The following is a 21,716-nucleotide window of genomic DNA, read 5'->3' on the forward strand; positions in this document are numbered from 1 at the left end:
GATCACTGTGAGTGAGTAAGTAAATGCTACTGTTCAGCTGATGGAAAGATGGTCATATACTTATATAGTAAAGGGACTTGACAATCAGTAAGTACTTTATGGTTTTACAGTGAATGAGTGGATCAGTGCGTGAATGAATGAATGAAGGAAAGACTACTATTTGGCTGTCTGTAATATTGTCACATAGTCAAGGTATTTGTGAGTAAATCTGTGAGTATATATCATTTTAAAATGAGTAAGTGGATCAATGTGGGAGTGAGTGAATGAATGAATGCATCAGTGAGAGTGGAAAGGATTCAGGCTTCGGCAGTTGGAAAATAGTCATGTTTTCGAGGGATATTTGGGTTGCCATGAGTATAGTTTTACAGTGAGCGATTGAGTGAGTGGGTACACCAATGTGTGATTTTGAGTGAGTCTTACTGTGAATGCGGAAGATAGGGTTACTGGTCGGCTGTCGAAAATATGGTTCTATAGTTATGTGTTCAACTAACTGTGAGTATAGATGGTTTACAGTGTGCAAGTAACTGAGCAAGTCAATGTGTAGGTGTATCCATGAGTCAGCAAATATAGTTAATGTTCAGATGTTGTGGATAACAGCAGGTGAGTGAGTGGGTAGGTGCAGTTAAATTGTACAGTACACATAGATAACTGTCATATATTCTTTGTTAATGGCAGAAGATCTTGTTTCTTTATGATCTCATATGTTATATTGTTAGTCCGAGGCAGGATGTACCTGTTAGTGTGCGAGTGGCCTTGCACTCAGAAAAAGATCAAAGGCCTTTTGAGAACTGTGATCAATAGCAATGAAATATATACTGGAACATGCATGTAATGCAGCTTAAACTTTAGATCAATATCACATGGAAATTGTATCGGAGAAATACCTTTTGGACATCATTTGTTGAGTAGACCAGTTTTTAAGCATGGACATACTGGGAGTTACTGTATGTAAGGTCCAGGCTTAATAATGAAATGTCCCTGTTGGTAATCAAACTATGCCACCATAACTAAGCTGATGGTTTATGTTCGGGAATTAAACAAAATGTCCATTTTCTTTGCTACTGTGTACGATTTTATCCACATTGTCAAACGTATATAATCGTAGATCAAACATGATGTCACACAACAAATGAGTTACTTTCATTACATCATTATGGCGTCTAACATAGAACACACTTGAAGGTATTTCAAGACCACTTTGTGGAAGATGTGAGTAACGTGGACGACTATCGAAATCTTGAAGTTGAAAGACAAAATGATAAAATAATGACAGATTCTAAATTGCTCTCACATAATATGCCCGACTACAGTATTTTTCCAACTTGAAAGAGAATGTATGTTTGACTATGAACTAAATACCGACATTTATTATGTGCTTTTACCAAGGGACATCACTCCCAACAATAAAATTAAAAATCTTAATTTAGGTCCATGGGACTAAAAAGAGGAACAAATCCCAATTTTAGGATCATGGGCTTGTATACGGGAAATCTCAGAAAATTAATGATAAGAAAACCAAGGAGGGAAATAATATTCCTTATCACAGTGTAGAATGATGATTTTGGAATCCAAGGAATTTAAGCTTGACAATCATCATTTGAAAGGTCATCCTCGATAATCTCAGGGTATACATCACTCTCTCTCCACTAAACCCTGGATGCATCTACGGCTTGGCCCGATAATTATATTACCTCCCTTTGCTGGCTCAGCATTCTCACAGTAGCCAATCAGCTAAGCCACCGTTAAATCTGAGCTTGCCAGTGTCAACAAAGATAGCGTTCGCACTTCCCAGCGTAGACACCTGATTGGATAAAAAGCCAGCAAAGGGAGGTAATAAATCATCGAGCCAAGCCGTGGATGCATCCAGGGTATAGTGGAGAGTGATTGTAACGTATACCCTGGAGATTATCGAGGATGTTGAAAGGTTAGAACTCTCCCAAGTCTTCTTGTATGTTGATAGAGTCTCTGTGAAGATATTGCAACTCAGTATTTTGTTCTTAGAAGATACTAACAAAATCAAGTGGCATTAATGATTTTTTCATTCAAATAATCAGTTCCTGTAAAAAGTGTTCATGATGTGTGGAAACTGTGTGTGTTTTTTCAACATTCAGTTTTGTAAAACACCTTTTAAAGGCATATTTTTCAGCAGCGTAAATTTCAACACATTTAGTAATGACTTGCTAAAAGGCATAATGTTACATTTATAATCATGGCAAATTTGTGCATACTTTTTAACAGGATCAGAAAATTGTTGATACAATTTCTGGATTACCAGTCGACTTGAGGTTATTTTGAAGGGTGAATCAACTGAGTCAATGCATTAGGATACAGACTAGAGGCGGCTATCTGACAATCTGTCAATACACCTAGCTATTTCTCTAACAACTTGACTGTTAATGCTGATAATTTGTTGTAATGAGGCAGGAAGATTTCTTTGAGGACTTCGTCCACTGTTGCACTGCTTGTTATCCTGAGACTGAGTTTTTTCTTTCTTATCTAGCTGATGTTATCCTGAAGACTGGTCAAAACATTTTTTTACGCCGCTTTAAACTATCAATGCATGAACACCAGAAATGGGCTTAACACTGAAGTATGTTTGTTCTTAATTATGTCTGTTCCATCAAAGAGAAAATTTTGATATTTCAGCTCCATGTTTTTATTCAGATAGACTTCTTCAGTGTTATCTTTTCGAAATATTAATATTTACATTTGTATTTGTTCAAATATTGGTGAAGCAGAAAAAGAGTAATTTCAAATTGAATTACTTGACCAAGGGCTGAAACATAATGTTTCAAAATCATACCAGTGAGGTTATGATTTATTTGTATCGATCTGAAACTCATGATAGGTACGAATATGCTGACTTAACAAAATGGTCCATGCATAAGAAAGTCAGTATGACCTTGTGTGATAGACAGCTTGTGTATTCAAGTACATTGAAGAGACACTGTCATCTTGTTAGCCCTGTTATGCTTTTAGTCTTGCCAGTAATGTCATAACTATTTCCTTTTATTGAAGCACTTTTGATACGGAAATTGGTCGGAATATGCTTTTGATACTGGAACCAAATTGGACAGGCTTTTGATGGGAAAAATACATGGGATGGGGCTTCATGCCAGAATTATCCCAGGGCCATGAAAAGTGGGGGGATTATTTAATCAGGAAATTGCTAGCCCTTCCATTTTTTCCCTCAGCAGCCAAGATTACACCTGACAATGCTTTGGGCTGGATTTAGTCATGTTCCATTTAATGTCTTTAGATGAATTTGGCCACCATTGAAATGTATTGATTGTATTAGTGACACAGTCAACTTTGATATTTCATGTCTGACAGCTGTACGAGCCATTGACAATAGTGCATGCAAGACTCTGACATCGGTACAGTAGATGGACTTTATTCTGGTGTGGTCGCAAACGACATTAAGCTGTTTGATGTTGGGGATTGCGCAACAGCTTGGAAAAAAATAGTTGTGTAGACTTGTTCTAACATCATATTATATTGATCTGATAATTTACATCTAGTTGTAATGGCCCATGAAAGTTGAAAGTTTCATATTTACATTGATACTGAGTATGTTATTTATGACACATGTCTGATATATAGAGAATCTCACCCGAGTGTCTTTTGATATCAAATATATCACCACGAGTTGATAAAGTAACAAATATCCGAGGCTTGCCAAGGATATTTTTACTTTTATCAACAAGTGTTGATATATTTGATTTCAGAAGACATGAGGGTGAGATTCTATTTATCATCAAAAATCACTCTTCATTAGTTTTCAATGAAAAATGTACATCTCTGAACACAGTACTGCCATTAGATTTGCAGTGCAGCGATGTCATAACATTGTGACGTCAACAAGTTCATGACGTCATAGCATTGTCAGGGCATTGTACAAAATCTACTGTCAAAACAATATCTCCTTAGGAGATATCGTCTGATCTCACACAAGCGATATCTACTGTGGAACACAGTTTTGGATGATAAATGATAAGTCTAAGTAGCTATCAAATCTGTATTTATTGAGTAAAGTGAGAGATCAGTATTAATTATCATTTGTATCTATGAATGTTGTGCTTCAGAGTTGCCATCTGCCAAATGGTATAAGTGTAATCAATGCTCAAATAGCACTAGTCCTCAATGACGTATACTTGACCTTAAATAATGTCAAATCCTGGTGAAAACTTTCAGTTATGGAGGCTACATATAATTATTACAATGAATAAGTGTAAGGTAGTAAAGTTTTAGGTGACCTTTGACCACATAAAGTTTCTTGAAGTTAAAGGCAACATATACTGGCCAACCAGCTTACACATGACTGGACTGATTTCAGACTGGATGAAACACATGGGGCCTGTCTGTGATGTTGTGTGGAATGGAGATTAATGTTGCAGCCCGGATCATTCTAGGTTATTGCATTTTAGTAATAGTGATGTGCATGCTTGTGCGCTTTTACAAGTCCCGACTAATGCCAGTTTTAAAGTGCTGACCACTGTTATACAATGCTGCAAAAGAACATGAATATCCCACTCAGATACTGTATAGCTGAAGGGGTCGTTGTCGGCACAGGTACTACAGATACGTACGTGAGGTACTTTCGGTATACAGATATGTACCCTAAACAAATTCAAAATACAGAAACGTATCCGGTACCCTAAAAGGCGGATGAGTCCATATTCCGCAATCAAAAATCGAAACCGTATGTAGTTGTTCCCGTTCAACTGATTCCGAGTGGTATTCATATGCATCGCGAAATATTCGTTACTGTGTATTCTCATTACTTACATAACGCAATCAAATGTATCTAATACAACAGCATGACAGTTCCGATCAAGAATTCGACACAATGGGAATGGAATCGTCCTAGGGTACGTTTCTGTATTCTCATTTTGGCCAGGGTACGTTTCTGTATACAGAAACGTACCTGGGGTACATATCTGTAGTACCCGTGCCGACAACGACCCCTTCAGCTACAGTATACTGACACTGATCCAGCAAAATTCTCTTTCATCTCTGCCAGGGTGACAACAAGTACCCTCTTTTGGGGCATGCTACCAGCCTTCTATGCTGTGCTGTGAATGGAAAGAAAACAGGTGTATCTGCCTTCTCAGAATGGGTGATATTGTGTGTTGATCAGTAGGATCAGGGTTTCAGGTTACACTACAACCCATGGAAGGTCAGTTGTACACCAACACTGACCCAACATTCAACAGAACTTGCTGCAGTTAGAAGTATCCCAGAGCCATTCATCGCTCTGTGTGTGTGTATGTTAGCTCTCACAGTCAAAAGGTCAGTTTTACACCAACACTGAGCCAACATTCAACAGAACTTGCTACAGTTAGAAGTAACCCAGAGCCATTCAACTCTGTGTGTGTTTCACTGTCGGGGTCGGTGGAAGGTCAGCTCTTCACAAGCACAGCCCCCACATTCAACAGAACTTGCTACAGTTAGAAGTAACCCAGAGCCATTCAACTCTGTGTGTTTCACGGTTGGGGTCAGTTGAAGGTCAGCTCTTCACATTTTAGCACAGCCCCCACATTCAACAGAACTTGCTACAGTTAGAAGTTACCCAGAGCCATTCAGCTCTGTGTGTTTCACTGTCGGGTCTGTGGAAGGTCAGCTCTTCACAAGCGCAGCCCCCACATTCCAACAGAACTTGCTACAGTTAGAAGTTACCCAGAGCCATTCAACTCTGTGTGTGTTTCACTGTCGGGGTCTTGGGAATCAATGCATGTCATTTCCTTCCCTGTAAGAAACACTAGTCCCAATATTGGATTTGCTATTGTTGTTTCAAGTAGGTCAGAAAGAGAATTAACTGCTGGAAATGTGGACTTCTTGCAGCATAACCTTGAAAATTGAATTAATCCTTACACGGAGAGGCTCAGGCTGTAATCAAGTTGCTTTGATACCAAGGAAATGTAGTAAATAAATAAAATCTTAGTTCTGAGTTGATGGAAATGAAGAGAATTCAAGGCTTGATTCAAACCCAGACTTAGATGGGGATTGTCTGTCGGATGGATGATAGTATGGACGGTGACAACATAAATGAATGAGAGGATGGATGAATGAATGAGACTGGCAATGTAGCATTAAAATTATAATGATATTAAAACATATTGTACCTCATAAAAGTCATTACAGTTAGAACAATATGGTTATGAGAACGCTTTGCTTTATCATGTAGTTACGATGAAATAGGAAAGATTAAGGTGGTCTTGTTAACATCTTATTTTGAATGAGGTAGTGAGTGTGGATTTAGACCCACAATCATGGGTATCTGACAACATGCTTTTAATCATTCAGAAATATTTTTCACAGTATGTAAGAGCATTTTCTAAGTAAGTGCTTGCAATCCATAAACATTTGGGCTGGAAATCATTGATTGTTGAAAGAGGAAAATATGGAGATTGGATGGTCAGGTTGCCGATTTGATTAATGCATGTGTTTATTCTCGGTGTAAATTGATGCTTATGATGCCAATACCTGGTTGTTTGGTACAGACTCGATTATTTACAGACTGGATGGAAATTGATGATGGTAGGTTGGCTGGATAACAGTGGATAGATGATGATGGATGGTTGTATGACAGGATGGATAGATGGGATTGAATGAATGTGTGACAGGATGGAGAGATGGGATGGAATGGTTGTACGACAGGATAGATAGATGGGATGGGATGAACGTGTGACAGGATGGAGAGATGGGATGGGATGAATGTGTGACAGGATGCATAGATGGGATGAATGTGTGACAGGCAGTGTTCACGAATAGCATCTGACCCTCTGACAAATCCGGCAGATTCGGCAAAGGTCTGATAGAACTGTCAACCCCTGGCCCCAGTGTCTGACTGTATATTTCACAATGACTTTGACTGAAGTTGTTATATGTGACATGTGACACTTGTTTGCTGTTTATAAATCTTATGTTTGTTAATAATTTCAATGCCAATTATAAGAAATGTTAAATCTGAAATGTGTGTTTAATTTTATACTTTGGGTCCTGTGAATTTCAATGGGTCAGACGGACATCTGAAGCTTACAGGACCTAATGTCCTGTTACTTTGAAACACCATTCGTGAACACTGGACAGGATGGATAGATGGGATGGGATGAATGTGTGACAGGATGGAGAGATGGGATGGCATTAATGTGTGACAGGATGGAGAGATGGGATGGGATGAATGTGTGACAGGGTCGAGAGATGGGATGGGATGAATGTGTGACAGGATGGAGAGATGGAATGGGATGAATGTGTGACAGAGTCGAGAGATGGGGTGGGATGAATGTGTGACAGGATGGATAGATGAGATGGGATGAATGTGTGTCAGGATGGAGACATGGCAATGGATGGGTGGATGCATGACCTAATGTATTGATGTAAGGTAGTTTTAAGATGGACTGGATGAAAACTGGTGTGATGGAATGGTGCTATATGAAAACAGTTGTGGTTAAGCGTCTATCCCGTGTTTTCTTCAACAGTTGCATAAAATGGTTCACCAATTGAACTGAACTGAATCAGCTAATCTTCTTAAGCTTGAGTATTCATAGCTAAGGTAATGAAATAATCAACTTGTCAGGTTGTGAAGTTTAGTTTAACGCATTTGTAATGATTCCTAACATAATTTTCTGATATATTTCCTGGTGTTAACTTTTGTGAGACATGGTTATAAGATGTCCCCTGTCAGAGAAGGAGCACCTGTCAACAAGGAAGTAGGTTCAGTGTAAGGGACAATGATTAAGTACAGGGCAGCCACTGAAGCATGAACCATTTGAATTCTCTCTCTTCACTTATTTAAACAATACACAGTTAAAATTTGTTGTTCGACAATAGGGTAACAACTTTGTTCAAATGTCCATGGAACTTAACCATATCGAGAGATACTAAGAAGATACATATACAATTCACACTTTGCTGAGGATCAAATCATTGATTCAACAGAAAACTATGATGTGGGGTCAAATTAGGGTTAAAAAAGCCTATTGCAAGCATGGATCCAAGTTTTCAGTATGTCATTTCATCTGGTGGATCCCATACCTGCTATTGACAGGTGTTGTGTACTTATCTACGTTTAAGTAAAGTTGCGAATTTTTGTGATCCTTAGCAAAGTGTGAGTAGTATATCTTTCTACAGTGGTGTTTTTACTGTGAAAATCTGTATTTTCCTAAAACGATGCACATTGCCATATCAGTGATTTGGTCTTACTTCCAGGCACTTTTTTAGTTTATATATATATATAAGTACGATACAGATTGGTCTAGAAGTTGGTCAAACAGACATTTGGGAGTGGGTCATTAGTAACTAAATCTAGAAGTTAAAGATTTCGAAAAACCCTTTTCAGATGGCAAAGTTACCTATAGCCTTAACATCGGATATAGCACAGATGTCCACTGCTGCTTTGTTCTTTCAAAAAGACTGCTCCAGTATAAACAGAGCAATGAATGGCAAAATGCCTTGATGAAAACTCTGACTAGCACCCAAATCAAGTTTTCTTGGCTTCTAACTGTATTGTTGATAATGAAAAGTTGTTGCAGGCTGCCCACTCACAAGGAAATAAAAACATGAAATTTGAACCCATGTGTTAATCATAAATTGGCTGGGTGTATGCAGAGAAGAATGTGCAACTGGCAGCACCTTACTAAGCAATGGAAAATGTATAGAAACTATGTCAGTTTTGATTTTTCTCTGACATTGAACACACTACAACTCTTTAAAGCACATCATGCTCTACTGACCATGAAACTGGGGTTCATCTGCTACATTTTGACATTCATTGTTTTTTCTCAAAAAATGTGTTCTTGAAATGACATGAACACTGAAACCATGGGAATTCTTCAGCACAAATAAATGCCAAAGCAGTGTTTTTGATATTTTATGGTTGAACTTGAGCTAGAATCATCCCACTTGATCAACACTGATAAGCAACGGAATGTACAATACATGTTCCTCTGGGTTATCTTCGTAAGGTGAAGGTCACCAGTTTCTAGGATACCATCAACACAACAGAAGAATTACTATAAATCAGGTTTGAACACAAAAGACTGGTGGGGAGCTGAGGTCAACTTACCTCAGTGATTTAGCATTTAGATCTTGGCAGGCTGGGCTATGATTAAACAAAACCTGACAAAATTATTCCTTGCTCAGGCCTCTGGAGGCTTGAAAGATGCCAAGTGTTGTTAACTCAACTGAAAGGTTATGCTTGTGTTGATTAAAAACTCCAGATTCACAAAACCATGTTTTTTGTTGTTAGTAAAATCTAAGATATTCTATGTTTTCAGAGAAGTGATTTCCGTATCATCCAGATCTTAACAGTAATGTTTACATTCAATCGAAATTGAAAATATGCTTGTGTTTGGTTATGCCTTTTTGTAAACGATGGATGAAATATTCTGGAGTAACATGGATATATCTCTCCTGTAATCGAGACAGAAGATGCTGCCATGCATTTATATTCTGGCTTGACTGAATGGCATGGGATGGATAAGAATGATGATGAGTTGAAGGCTGCATCAAAAGACGGAGTTAACCAACCAAATTTGAACTAACAGTGCAACGTGCAGCCGAATCAAACTGCATAATGCTGCTGAAAAAACCCCTTGCATCCGCTGCATATTGAAGAGTGTATTTAAGTATGGCAATAAAACTCAAGTTTATGATTACAGAGCATGGAGAGAAAAGTTTCAGAATATTTTCAAATGACATTCACTATATCATGTCAGCAGTGACCATTATCACAGCTGTCTTAAAGGCAGTCTTCATAACTTCACATCATTAACAATTGCGAACTGGGAGAGTTTTCCCAAGACATTTCATGTCATATTTTCATTTTATATGGTGAAATGTTGTTTTTCCCCTGAAAATCTAAATTTTAGACTGTGGATCATACTTTGTCCCGGAGGGATATCTCAGATATCCTCTTCCCTTCTGTCAGAGCACAGGACTGCCAGTCATCTGATGCAGATTACTGCATGGTTTTGTCCGTCAAGACTAACATGATGCTAGTGGTTTTCTGATCTCTGATTTCTCCTTATTATGATGCTTGGGTTACATGGTCCTGTAGATCGAGCAGCTGCTCATAGACTGGAAGGTCAGTGGTTTGATCTTGTTGTCATCCAGGCTGGCTCCCAGCATAAGGGGATGAAACCAGAAATAGTGGGCTGGGAGTCAGTGGGCTGGGAGTCAGTGGGCTGTGCCCGAGTTTGCTACTCATGTTAAACTGCAGCATGTATCTTAGTCTGTCTCACAGTCCCTGAACCACATTATTTTCCCCACTGCCAGGCTCTCTCTGCAGTGCTAAAGCCCTAAATAAAGTAAGTCTAGATTTCCTCAGGTTCAGGGTCTGGACAGGACTTAACACAGAGCCAATAAATATGCCTGTCACTAATACCGTTATCTGATGGTTCTATGATGTGACTTCTAATTGGTCCTGACCCCAGCATGTGTAGCCCCAATGCAGATGTTCTTAGTCTCTGAATCTCTGGTCTCCCTGGGGCTCCTTTTGAGTTTAAATTGGGCTTGTTTGTTACTATCAAAATTATATATATTCAGAGACTAAGCATTAGTCTACATGTATCTCAGTGGGCTGGGAGTCAGTGGGCTGTGCCAGAGTTTGCTACTCATGTTAAACTGCAGCATGTATCTCAGTGGGCTGGCACTTTGAATCCGTCAACAGTCCAGACTAGTACAAAGAGCCTGATACAAATACTAACCTATACATTCATGTTTCTACCAGTATATCACATATTTTACCCAATCACTTTACCCACACTGCAGCGAACAGTATTAATGAACATAATTCATCATTGCCTTGGTGAAGTAATACAGATTGTTGTATTGAGTGTGTTAGCGAGTTTAGTTTTACCCCGCTTTTTAGCAATATTCCTGCAATATCACGGCGGGGAACAGCAGAAATGGGCTTCACACATTGTACCCATGTGGGGAAATCGCGATTGTTGTATTGCACTCAGTTCCAGATACTGCCCATGATGTTTAGGAAACCTTTGAACACATCAATGCCTAGACGCCTGCTATCATTCACTAATACGAACCTTAGTCTTATGTTACTATTGCAACCTTGACTACTGAGTCAGTCAGTACAAAGTGGTCTATGGTAGTACAATTAGCTGTGCAGAGTTGCATCTCTTACCTGTGCAAGGATCCAATGGATTTAAGTTTGAATCCGGTTTACATTATGAGACTGAAGAAAAACAGAAATATTTCCATGGCTTTGATGGGTAAATTTAAATTCTACATCCGGATAGTTTTCTTGCTAATAAAGACATATTTTCCACATTCCAACATGATATAAAGCACACTCTGTTATCCATACAAATACATGCTTGTCAGATGACATTGTATTATAGGGCTCAATGTGTGCACACTTATGTGCACTGGTATTCTTGTTTGGGAAGAAACAATGAAAAGTGTTCTCTCTGCATCACTTCTGTTTTCAATTAAACATTGAAAAACAATCCTACTGTCTTCCTGAGAACATTGTGCCCATGGCACCCTTTATTTATTATGCAGCCTGAAGTTCCTTGAATGGCATCATGGCCATGATGATGTGCTCACCACAGAACATACTGTTATGTGACTCATGTACTGTTCAGCATGTTTAAAGCACTAGCTCTGTCACTGTGTTTAGATCATCACCATACCTACTGGGAGAAGGCCTGATTTGCCTGTAAAACATTCCTTCAATTTTTTGAGGTTATGCCATAGATAAACCATTATATGGAGGATATCAAACACATTCAAAATACTTGGTTCAAATCCTTTAAAGATTCATAACATCAAAGATATTGAAAGGATTTACTTTACCAATATAAAATAAATGACTATACTTGTTATTGTCAATAATATTCTTTACAATTTCCTCTTAGTCTGTTTGCTACCAGGATGAAAGAAATTAAAAACTTACCTTGTTGACCTCTCATCCTTACACTTTAGCAGTGACTTTTGAATAACAATTCTACAAGAAAATTGAAATCACTGCCAAATTTATGAGAACATTGCCCTTGGGTTTTGCCAGAACTCATTCAGGGGATCTACTTGCCATTCTGATAATGATTGATTAAACCACAGTACATGTTGATTGCCTACAGGTATTGTTGATTTGGCCCACATTTCAGGTAAGCTTTGTTTATTACCCCTTTTTAAAGAAAGACCCAGTGTTTTTGCAGTTGTAATGGTTTATGTCATAAGTTATTGTCGAGGTAGGGGCGGGCCTGTTGAGTGCGAAGTGTCACAGGTTCAGAGGTACGGAGAAGCTTGCTGTGCCTCAGGTTGAATTGCCTGCACTGGTAACATGACAGCTGTCAGTGGTCTGGATGTAGGCTGCAGTTTGAATGATAGATGTCTGCAGGCTCCACTGGATGTTTGGGAAGTCCTGTCTGGTCCCTGGTACTTGTTTAACTTGCAGCCAACATGTGGATCATGGTGTAGGGACATCTGGGATTGAAACTTACCACCGATTTTGAGTGACAACATGTTGATTTCATGGGATGTGGATTTCATTGTTGGAATATGTGCCTGCAAGTTATTTTGTTAGGATTATTACTTCAGTAGATAATGTTCTTTAAGCATACTGTATTTTTAGAAGGAAATAATTATTCTGCCTTAGCCATACTGTTTTTGTAGAAGGTAACAATGTGCCTTCTAAGTCGGAGACTAAATTTATAGACGGTCAAATTTACATACCTGATAGTATGCTCTAATAGTTCAAATAGCTTTAAAAAGGGGGTTTCACATTTCAACTTCAGTTTATTATTCAACTTGTACTTGAAAAATCTTTAGAAATAAGTAACTTTGAAAAATGATCCAGGATATTTCTTTTTTAAACCTAGACAACTGAGACTTTACTGCGTAATCAACTTTTGGAAGAGAGACACCATACTTAGTTCTTGAATTCAACATTATATACATAATGTGTCCACAGTATTAAAATAACAACAATATTCAAATATTAATATCAGAAAAACAATAAATTGTAAAACTGGTATAACCAATAAGAATATGTATAAATCATGAGAGACTCCCTTGATGTTTTACAATTACTGGATGTAGATTAAGGCATAAAGGGAACCTTTAGAAATGCACAGTCGTCGTAAATGGAGCTCAATGACGAGCAAATTTTCAGTAAGAAGGAACAAATTTCATCACAATTCCGAGGAGGACCCAAAGTATCGTCGATCAACAAGCCTTGACAGTTCTGATGTTTCATGTGAATCGTCTGAACCCATAGACATCCATTGTGAACAGCCTTGGCCAGAGAAGTGTGCATTTCATCAGCATGGAAGTTTGAAAGCTCATTTTATCCATCTTTCGGACACCCTTGCCACTGATGAGATACCCCTAACTGGGTGAGTGAGCTTCTCTAAGCTGTGCTTGTGATGATCATTTACTGAAACTGCTAAATCAGGTAGTGAGAGAAAAACTGTTAACACTTTTCAGAAACATAAAGGATGACAAAATGCAGTGAATTATAATTCTTGTGAAATTGTCCCGATTATCAGCATCCAGATTATCACTGACTGGTTTAGAGTACGGTGTCCCTTAGCTGTGTTGTAATACAGGTCATCTCTAGCCAGACAAGTCTGACTGGCAGATCAAGTTAGTCTGGTTAGTTAAGGCAGAGGCTCATGCAACACCTAGACTAACATCTAGTCTCTGAAATGAACATATTTTACAGAAGAATAAAAAACAGTTCCTAAATTATGATAACAAAATATAATGAAAAGGAGCGCAGAGACTTTCTTCATTTTCCTGAAACTGTGGAAATCTAGACTTGCCACATATTCTAGACTTTCTTGGATAATTTTCTTTTCAGGGTCTGAGTGACAGACTAATGCAAAACCTTCAGCATTTTGTTATGGAAGTCATTGTGACTCTAGTTGCTTTTTTGTGATTGAAAACTGAACTTGGAGTCATACTTTTAATTGCAATCGCTAATCAAAATGTCACAAGATTTTGATGAATTTTATTTAGTTTTTCAATATATTTAGCCACTTGTGTGTGTGGTGTATGTTTATAATGAGAGTGAGGTGGACTACAGGGGAATGTTGTGGATGCTAAATATCATTGTATCATTGGTGGATCCAGGAATTTTAAAAGCGGGGGGGGTTCAGGGGGACACACACACACACCATTGGATTTAGGTCAGGGCTATAGCTTGGCCAATCTAATAATGTCATATTTTGGGTCCGAAACCAGGCCTGTGAATGCTTTGAACGATGTTTTGACTCGTTGCCCTGCTGGAAAATCCAAAAATGTCCTTAGAACATGTGAGCAGATGGAAGTAAATGTCCCCCGAGAATATCTGTGTACCACTCACTGTTCAGATTCCCTTCAAATACACAGAGGGGCCTTGCCCCTAACACAGATATGCCACCCCACACGTTAAATTTCGGACTGTACTTTGGGCGCTGATACAAAGGTTTTTTAGTTTGTTTGGTCCAGAATTTCAGTGTATTAGGAAACAGACACTAAGAACTTTCATCTGAGAAAATCACATTGTCCCAGTTAAAATTTCTATGCTGTAAGCACCAGTTCAACTTTCGCTCCTTTTGTTCATGTTTCATGATCGGTGATGGAATTCCTCGACTTTTCTGCCAACCCATTGCATGCAACTCAGCTCTGATTGTCTCCTTACAGACAGCCACAGTTCCTCTATCAATCATATCCAGCCTTAAGTTTTCTAAACTCCTTCGTTTGTTTTTAAAAACAAGAATACTAAGCCGCCTCCTGTCACCGACAGTCAATTTTCTGGGCCTACCTGCTCCTCCCTGGTGCTCAATGCCATATCCATTTGCAATACTTTTCAAAACACGATAAACAGTGGACAAAGGGATGCCTGTTCTACTTGAAATCACTTTAGCTGATCTGATGTCCTTGTTATAATACTCTAAAATCAACTTCCTCTTCTCTAAATCATCCACACTGAGGATCACTGAAAATTTCGTCTGCTAGCAAGTAAACAAAGGGGGATAACTCTTCACAAACTAATGAAAAAGGATTAACGGAGTTGTCTCTCTTGAATGAAACCAAGCACTTGATAGCTGGTTAAGGTTGTTTATACTAGAAATCCAATGAAACATATTCCTAAAATTCTCAATAATTTCTGGTCATACTATAACTGCATGGTGATTGCACAGGCTACAAGGTTACTGATATACTTAACCTTGCCAGTGTTTTAAGAGCAGATGGCAATGATAAATAGACATTTTCATCATGTAGGTCATTGCTCAAGGGCATGCATAAATCATGGAAAATATGGAGGAAGGTTTTGTCGCATATATTGGATACTTCTAAGTATATCTGATGTGACTGATATAAATATCCCATCTTGCAGAGGAGGTTGTTGTTGAGGGAAGTTAAAATAGTAATATTTTTTTCTAACATCAGGGCCATTTTCTGTTGTTGATCAGTTTATGATTGAAAATGTCTCAGAGAAGCCAAGATGATCTTACATTCATCTTGCGGTAATAATTGGCTATTATGGTTAATGAAATTATGTGAAGTGTTTTTGTTTGTTGAAGGCATTGATGTCTGATGATTTTATGAATGCCTTCAATATCACTGTGGATTAGGCCAATGTGTACTAATGAAATTGTATGGATGCAACGAAACCTCAAAGATACCATGGCTGGAAGCAGTTGTACAACAACAACACAGAGGAACTTGTGTATCATGTTCTTCCTGTGATATTATGTGGTGAAAGAATATTGAACCTTTCCGACTTGCTTGTTTACAGGGAAGTTAATGAATATGGACAATGAAATCAGAGAGAGATAAAACATTTGAGTGTTGCTGCTATGGAAACATCAGGGCGTAGTGTGGAGCTTGGCCAATAACACCATACCTAGAACCCATATGAATCTTCCTCCAGGAAGTGGTGGGCGTTGCCATGGGGATTTGTTGGAACAATGCTGATTGAAGTGCTGCAGTTTGGCACGTCTCACACAACATCTGAGTTATCATTATAAATATTGTATTTGCTTTTCATCGGATTCATAGCAATTTGTGTTTTCTGTCAGATGGAATCAAGGAAATGGAAAGGTTTGCTCATTATTTCAGTCATTGGTTTGTCAGTTTGTCGCCGTGATCTAACAGGCACATCTCTGACTGAGATATTACACAACAATCATGTAAGGTGTGTGGGTGTGAAATGAACAGTGTAACATTATGCATGATTAGGTCAATATTAGGATACTGAGAACCAGCAATACCAAGCATTTTATCCGATATCTGACTATTTACGTTAGGTCAAAATATGATTAATTAATCACCTATTTCACTGGGACCTGAAATTGTGAGACAGTTAGCGACAGTTCTTGGTAGATACACCCCTTACAGTGAGTGAGTGAGTTTAGTTTTACGCCGCACTCAGCAATATTCCAGCTATGTGGCGGCGGTCTGTAAATAATCGAGTCTGGACCAGACAATCCAGTGATCAACATCATGAGCATCGATCTACGCAATTCGGATACGATGACAGGTGGCAATTAAATCGGTGACTCTGCGATCCCGTTAGTCACCTCTTACAACATACACCCGATGGGATATCGTGTGTTCCCTGCATTGCTAGTCATAAGACAAACAGCAAGACTGGGAACCAGTGGGACATCTGGTTTAGAATTTGTTCCCAGCATCCAGCATAGACTGTCAGAGGCAACCAAATGGATTGTGTGGTTGTTTGGTGACATGGATTGTTACTCACACCACCAATCATTGGTTCGTTTGGTCCAGACTTGATCATTGCCAAAAATCTGTTATTTACCTGGAATCTTAATGAATACATCATGAAATACAAACAAAACAGTTCTTGGTAGATGCAACTGCTTCCAGTAAATTCCATGTTCACCAACAACACTCTCTGTTGGCTACCATATGGTGAAAACTACATACAGAATTGTGTCCCTTAGACATGCCAGGATCCAGTGGTCCAGGGTTTGAATTGTAGATTCATCCTGGTAACCATCCAAGGGATCAGGTGGTGTCACTGAAGCTTTGGACTTTCCTTCTATGTTAGCTGCCATAGTGTCATGGAGCTGAAATTCTGTTCCAAATTGTTCGGTTCCTACTCACTCACTGATACTTAAGGAAAGATATTACTTATAGTTGCTGAAAGAATGAGGTCATAACTCTTTGCTGTTCAATAACAATAACATTTTGGTGCATTTTAGAGATTCTCAGTATTGATTGGTCATTTGAAGCTTATGTGATATCACATTATGCCACTGTTCAAGATGCCAATTGATGCAATGATCTGGACAACTAGTGTTGATTGGTCATTTGAAGCTATGTGATATCACATTATGCCACTGTTCAAGATGCCAATTGATGCCATGATCCTTACAACTAGTGTTGATTGGTCATTTGAAGCTATGATATCACATTGTGCCACTGTTCAAGATGCCAATTGATGCCATGATCCTTACAACTAGTGTTGATTGGTCATTTGAAGCTATGTGATATCACATTATGCCACTGTTCAAGATGCCAATTGATGCCATGATCCTTAACTAGTGTTGATTGGTCATTTGACTAGTATCACATTATGCCACTGTTCAAGATGCCAATTGATGCCATGATTCCGACATCTAGTGATGATTGGTCATTTGAAGCTATGTGATATCACATTGTGCCACTGTTCAAGATGCCAATTGATGTCATGATTCCGACAACTAGTGTTGATTGGTCATTTGAAGCTATGTGATATCACATTGTGCCACTGTTCAAGATGCCAATTGATGCCATGATCCCTAACAATAGGCCGATGTCAGTGAAGCATTTTAGTAGGGTTGACATTTTTATGTTTTTGCATTATTTTCTTTCTTTAAAAGATGCTGGGTAATCTAGTCTAATCTACTCGACACAGAACTATGAAGTGTGTTCCGTGTGATTAAATGGAATTTTTTCATACATTTCCTTGTAGTCATTAAAATATTGTTTTCATGTTTATTCACATGAGAAATATAATCCATATCAACTCAGAACTCAATGGTTATTCCCTTTGTATTCATTAAACAAGAAGGAAAATTGTGAGCGTGTAATAACAATTGATGTCAATTATGTGTGGAATGTGGTCTTAAAAAGTAAAGCAGATGTTTTGCTGATGCTTTGTCCCATACATTCCAGACAGCTCAACAACATGCCTGTGTTTGTAGTATTGCTTGAAAGAACATTTCATAACATTACACTGTTCTGCAGCATGTGGACAGCTAGGAATGACCTGTGCACGCTGTATAGCAACTACTGAGGGTAACAGAAGATTGAAGCACCTAATTGTCTTTGTTCATGGATAGTTGGGACAGATGAGAACATGTGGAAAATCTCAGTTGTAATTTTGTTGTGACAGATTATGCTGGTTGCCTGGATAAATGCCAGTATATAGATAAGCAGCAACTGAAAAATGTAGTCCAGTGGAAATGTAGAAAGGTGGATTCCTTGCTCTTCCACACAGCAAACAGTAACTAACAGAACTTTTGAAATTGTAAAAATATTGGATTCTATTTGTAGTTGTTTGATAAATTTCCTTTCACTCATAGTGAATAGGTGCAGGATCCGACATAATGCAATGTTTGTTCTCTCACTCATAATCTTACTTGTCGTTACCCAGTGAGGCTGCTACCATGGATTAACAGGATAAAGCAAGACACTTGTTGGCTTAGAGCCAGTGTACTGGGTGTTGGTGGGCTAGCACTACAAACCTGGAGTATTATTCCTGGCTAGTGCAAGCAAACACACACACACACACACACACACACACACACACACACACACACACACACACACACACACACACACACACACACACACACACACACACACACACACACACACACACACACACACACACACAAAACAAACAAAAACAAACAAACAAAACAAAAAACAAACAACAACAAAAAAAACAACAAAAACACAAAACAAACCAAACAACACAGCCCATACACACACACTCACTCACTCACTCACAGAGAGAGAACACACTCAACAGACACAGTCACACATAGCATACACAGAGAGAGAGTATACACACAGCATACACACACAGAGCACACATATGCACAGACACACACAGCATGCAGACAGCACACACAAGGCATACACACAAACACACAGCATGCACACACAGCACAGACACCCAGAATATACACACACAAACACAGACACACACAAACACATACACTTCTTGACCCCTGATGATAATTACGTCCTAGATTACTTAACTGGAAAACATTAATCATAATAGCTGCCTATGCATGCTTACCCTCATTAACAAAGAGGATTGTAAATACCCAGGTTCAAATTTGGTTTGATTGACAGTATAGTAATTAACGTTTGTAATTTACATAAGTTTCAGACATTAAAATGTTGTGTGAGCGAGTTGACTGCAGTGACAAGTGGTATTATTATAGGTAACATATGTTCTGATGGCGGCCTTCAGTTCGTACATACACACATGTACTAGAAAGTTACAAATGGTGGGTGTTGGGGCTCCGAATCTTTCTGCTAATACTCAATGAAGCAATCTCAGCGCTGTGGTGATCATAATTCCTATACTTTAACATTGACTTACAGTTCTAGCACCATAATCACAGTGTTGAACAGAGCCCTATGGCTTATCTAAACCTGCTCAGAAACTGATATTCTGGCCCCAAGTTCTTTCCTGTTACTTACATTTCACTGAAACCAAAACCAAAGAACAAGAAGAGGCTTTAATGTTTAAATGTTCAGTTTTACATTTTTGAATGTAATTCATATTAAAATCCTATGAAAATAAAGATTTGTCAGAAAATGGCAATGACACTTAACTTGGTGTTCTAGAAAAATTGCTCCAGCATTCAAATCTGGGAAGGATGTAGCTGTTATACATTTGTCATTAAGGTTATAACAAAGGCTCATTGCCTTACATTCTATATTTTAACAGGGTATTATATCCAGCAGTCACTGTAACCAGTGTTGCCGCTATAGGGTGATTTAGTGATACAGTTTTGACGCATTGAGTGTAATAAACAGTAACAGCTGGTGAAACTAAAACTATCATAGCGTACCTATTGTTTCCCAGCCTGGATGTTTATGTGCAGGCAGGACTACTCACACCAGTCTGATCCATTTCAGTGTTGGTCATGGAAATCAATGGCAACTTGTTTTGTTCAAAAACATCAATTACTGTCAGAAACATGTTGGTATTGTTCAAGTCCATTATGATGTTAATGAAAACTTAAAACTCTCAAACTTTGTTTGATGGAATTAATATAAATATGAAACTCATATCTTTGTATAAATGAAACTAATCAAAATGTTGAAGTTCAGTGACTCATATATCAACTTTATGACTCATATGTCATGTTAGATGCGAATTTGAAACTCCTAGTTCGTAAATATCAGAACCGTTACATCAGATTGTTTATTTCAAATGTGATTCCCACATGCTTGTGGTTCATTATTAGCAACCAGAGGTGATACTATGGAATCTGTGTTACTGATAGTAAACAATGTAAGGTAGTACAATGTTTCATTTTCAAAACTTTAAAGTGCCGAAATGAGATTAACCAATTCCTTTAAGACATTTTCTTATATAATTTATGAAAATAACTTTTTGCACTGTTTCGCTGCTACTAATAAAGGTGAGCCACAGAACCTTGATGCCATGAACTTCCCTTTGTCTGATTGTACTTTTTGACAGACTTGACCAAGCCATGACGTACTGTAACCTCCCACAAGTGTCATATTTGTGAATGCTGGAAAGATACATACTACCCATTGTAAAACTCCTTGCTATGTTTGAATGTATCTGCTTGTGTATTTCAGATTCTGGATGTCTTAAGGTTTTGTTCTTATTTCAGATTCCGGTCTGGGTCCCTTGACAGTCAGATGGTGACATCAACACCAGATAAGACAGACTCCTCTCTAGCGATAGTGTCCGACTCTGATGAAGGCAAGGAAAATGACAGCACAAAGGCTGTCGACATTGGCAACCCACAGAAAGGTGAGTGTCAGGTTGTCCAGGGGAGATAACTCCCAAGTAGATTCAGATATCTTTAAACAATATTCTGCAATGCATATTTTTTAGTTGTCAATGCTTAACACGAAAGGTCATGAATGGTTACTGTCTCTTAGAAGGGAACTTTGCTTCCAGTCATTTCAATACCACTGAAATTGTGTGGTAATGTTTTGGTGTAATAACAGTTACTTATTACCAGTGTGTGAAATCATTCTTCACCAGAGTTAACAAGCTGTACTAGCTTGATATATGTTTTATCAACCAATTTGAGATATGAAGAAATATTTTTTACGCCACCAAATAAAAGAACCTGATAGCATAAAGAGAAAATGTGTTTCCAGTTTCAACAGTCTGAGTCCAACAAACAAGTTTTTATCACTTAAAACTGACAAGGGACATCAACAGGAATGACAAATGGGACAATACATAACTGAAATCAGCCAAAATAAAACCTAGCCACTGATCATTTCGGCTAGAAACATTCTGTTTTAGCAGCTAAGTAACAATACCATATCTCATTAGAAAGACCATTAAGTTTGTCATTCATTTGGGTATATTTTCACCTGACTGAAGTGAAATATTGTAGCCACGAGCTCACAGGCAAGCGTTTATTTCAAGCAAAGCTTATAACCCTAATTACAGAGAGTCAGTGTCTCTGTTCTGCACAGGCTGGATTTTCTGCTCTATTCAGAGATCATGTGATCGA

General features: G+C 38.3%; 1 protein-coding gene and 1 long non-coding RNA gene across 6 annotated transcripts in view; one reads left to right on the forward strand and one right to left on the reverse strand.

Annotated features, from left to right (window-relative positions):
• The window catches only part of LOC124272180, a 69,403-nt gene that overhangs the window by 42,760 nt on the left and 4,927 nt on the right, over positions 1–21,716 (reverse strand). The gene's annotated exons all lie outside the window — the stretch shown is intronic.
• Positions 1–21,716, forward strand: part of LOC124272176 (oxidation resistance protein 1-like) — a 127,980-nt gene that overhangs the window by 36,597 nt on the left and 69,667 nt on the right. For 3 of the 4 annotated variants that reach the window (XM_046707313.1, XM_046707314.1, XM_046707315.1), the window contains exons 1-2: positions 13,105–13,361; positions 20,853–20,995. In XM_046707313.1, the coding sequence (XP_046563269.1) occupies positions 13,120–13,361; positions 20,853–20,995 (385 nt within the window). In that variant the 5' untranslated portion in view covers positions 13,105–13,119. Of the gene's footprint in view, positions 1–13,104; positions 13,362–20,852; positions 20,996–21,716 lie in introns of those variants that run through there. The other variant, XM_046707316.1, reaches the window with a different exon arrangement.

This window comes from Haliotis rubra, unplaced genomic scaffold (genome assembly GCF_003918875.1).
Source record: "Haliotis rubra isolate DU_JTF1 unplaced genomic scaffold, ASM391887v1 Scf167, whole genome shotgun sequence".
Lineage (NCBI taxonomy): Eukaryota > Metazoa > Mollusca > Gastropoda > Lepetellida > Haliotidae > Haliotis > Haliotis rubra.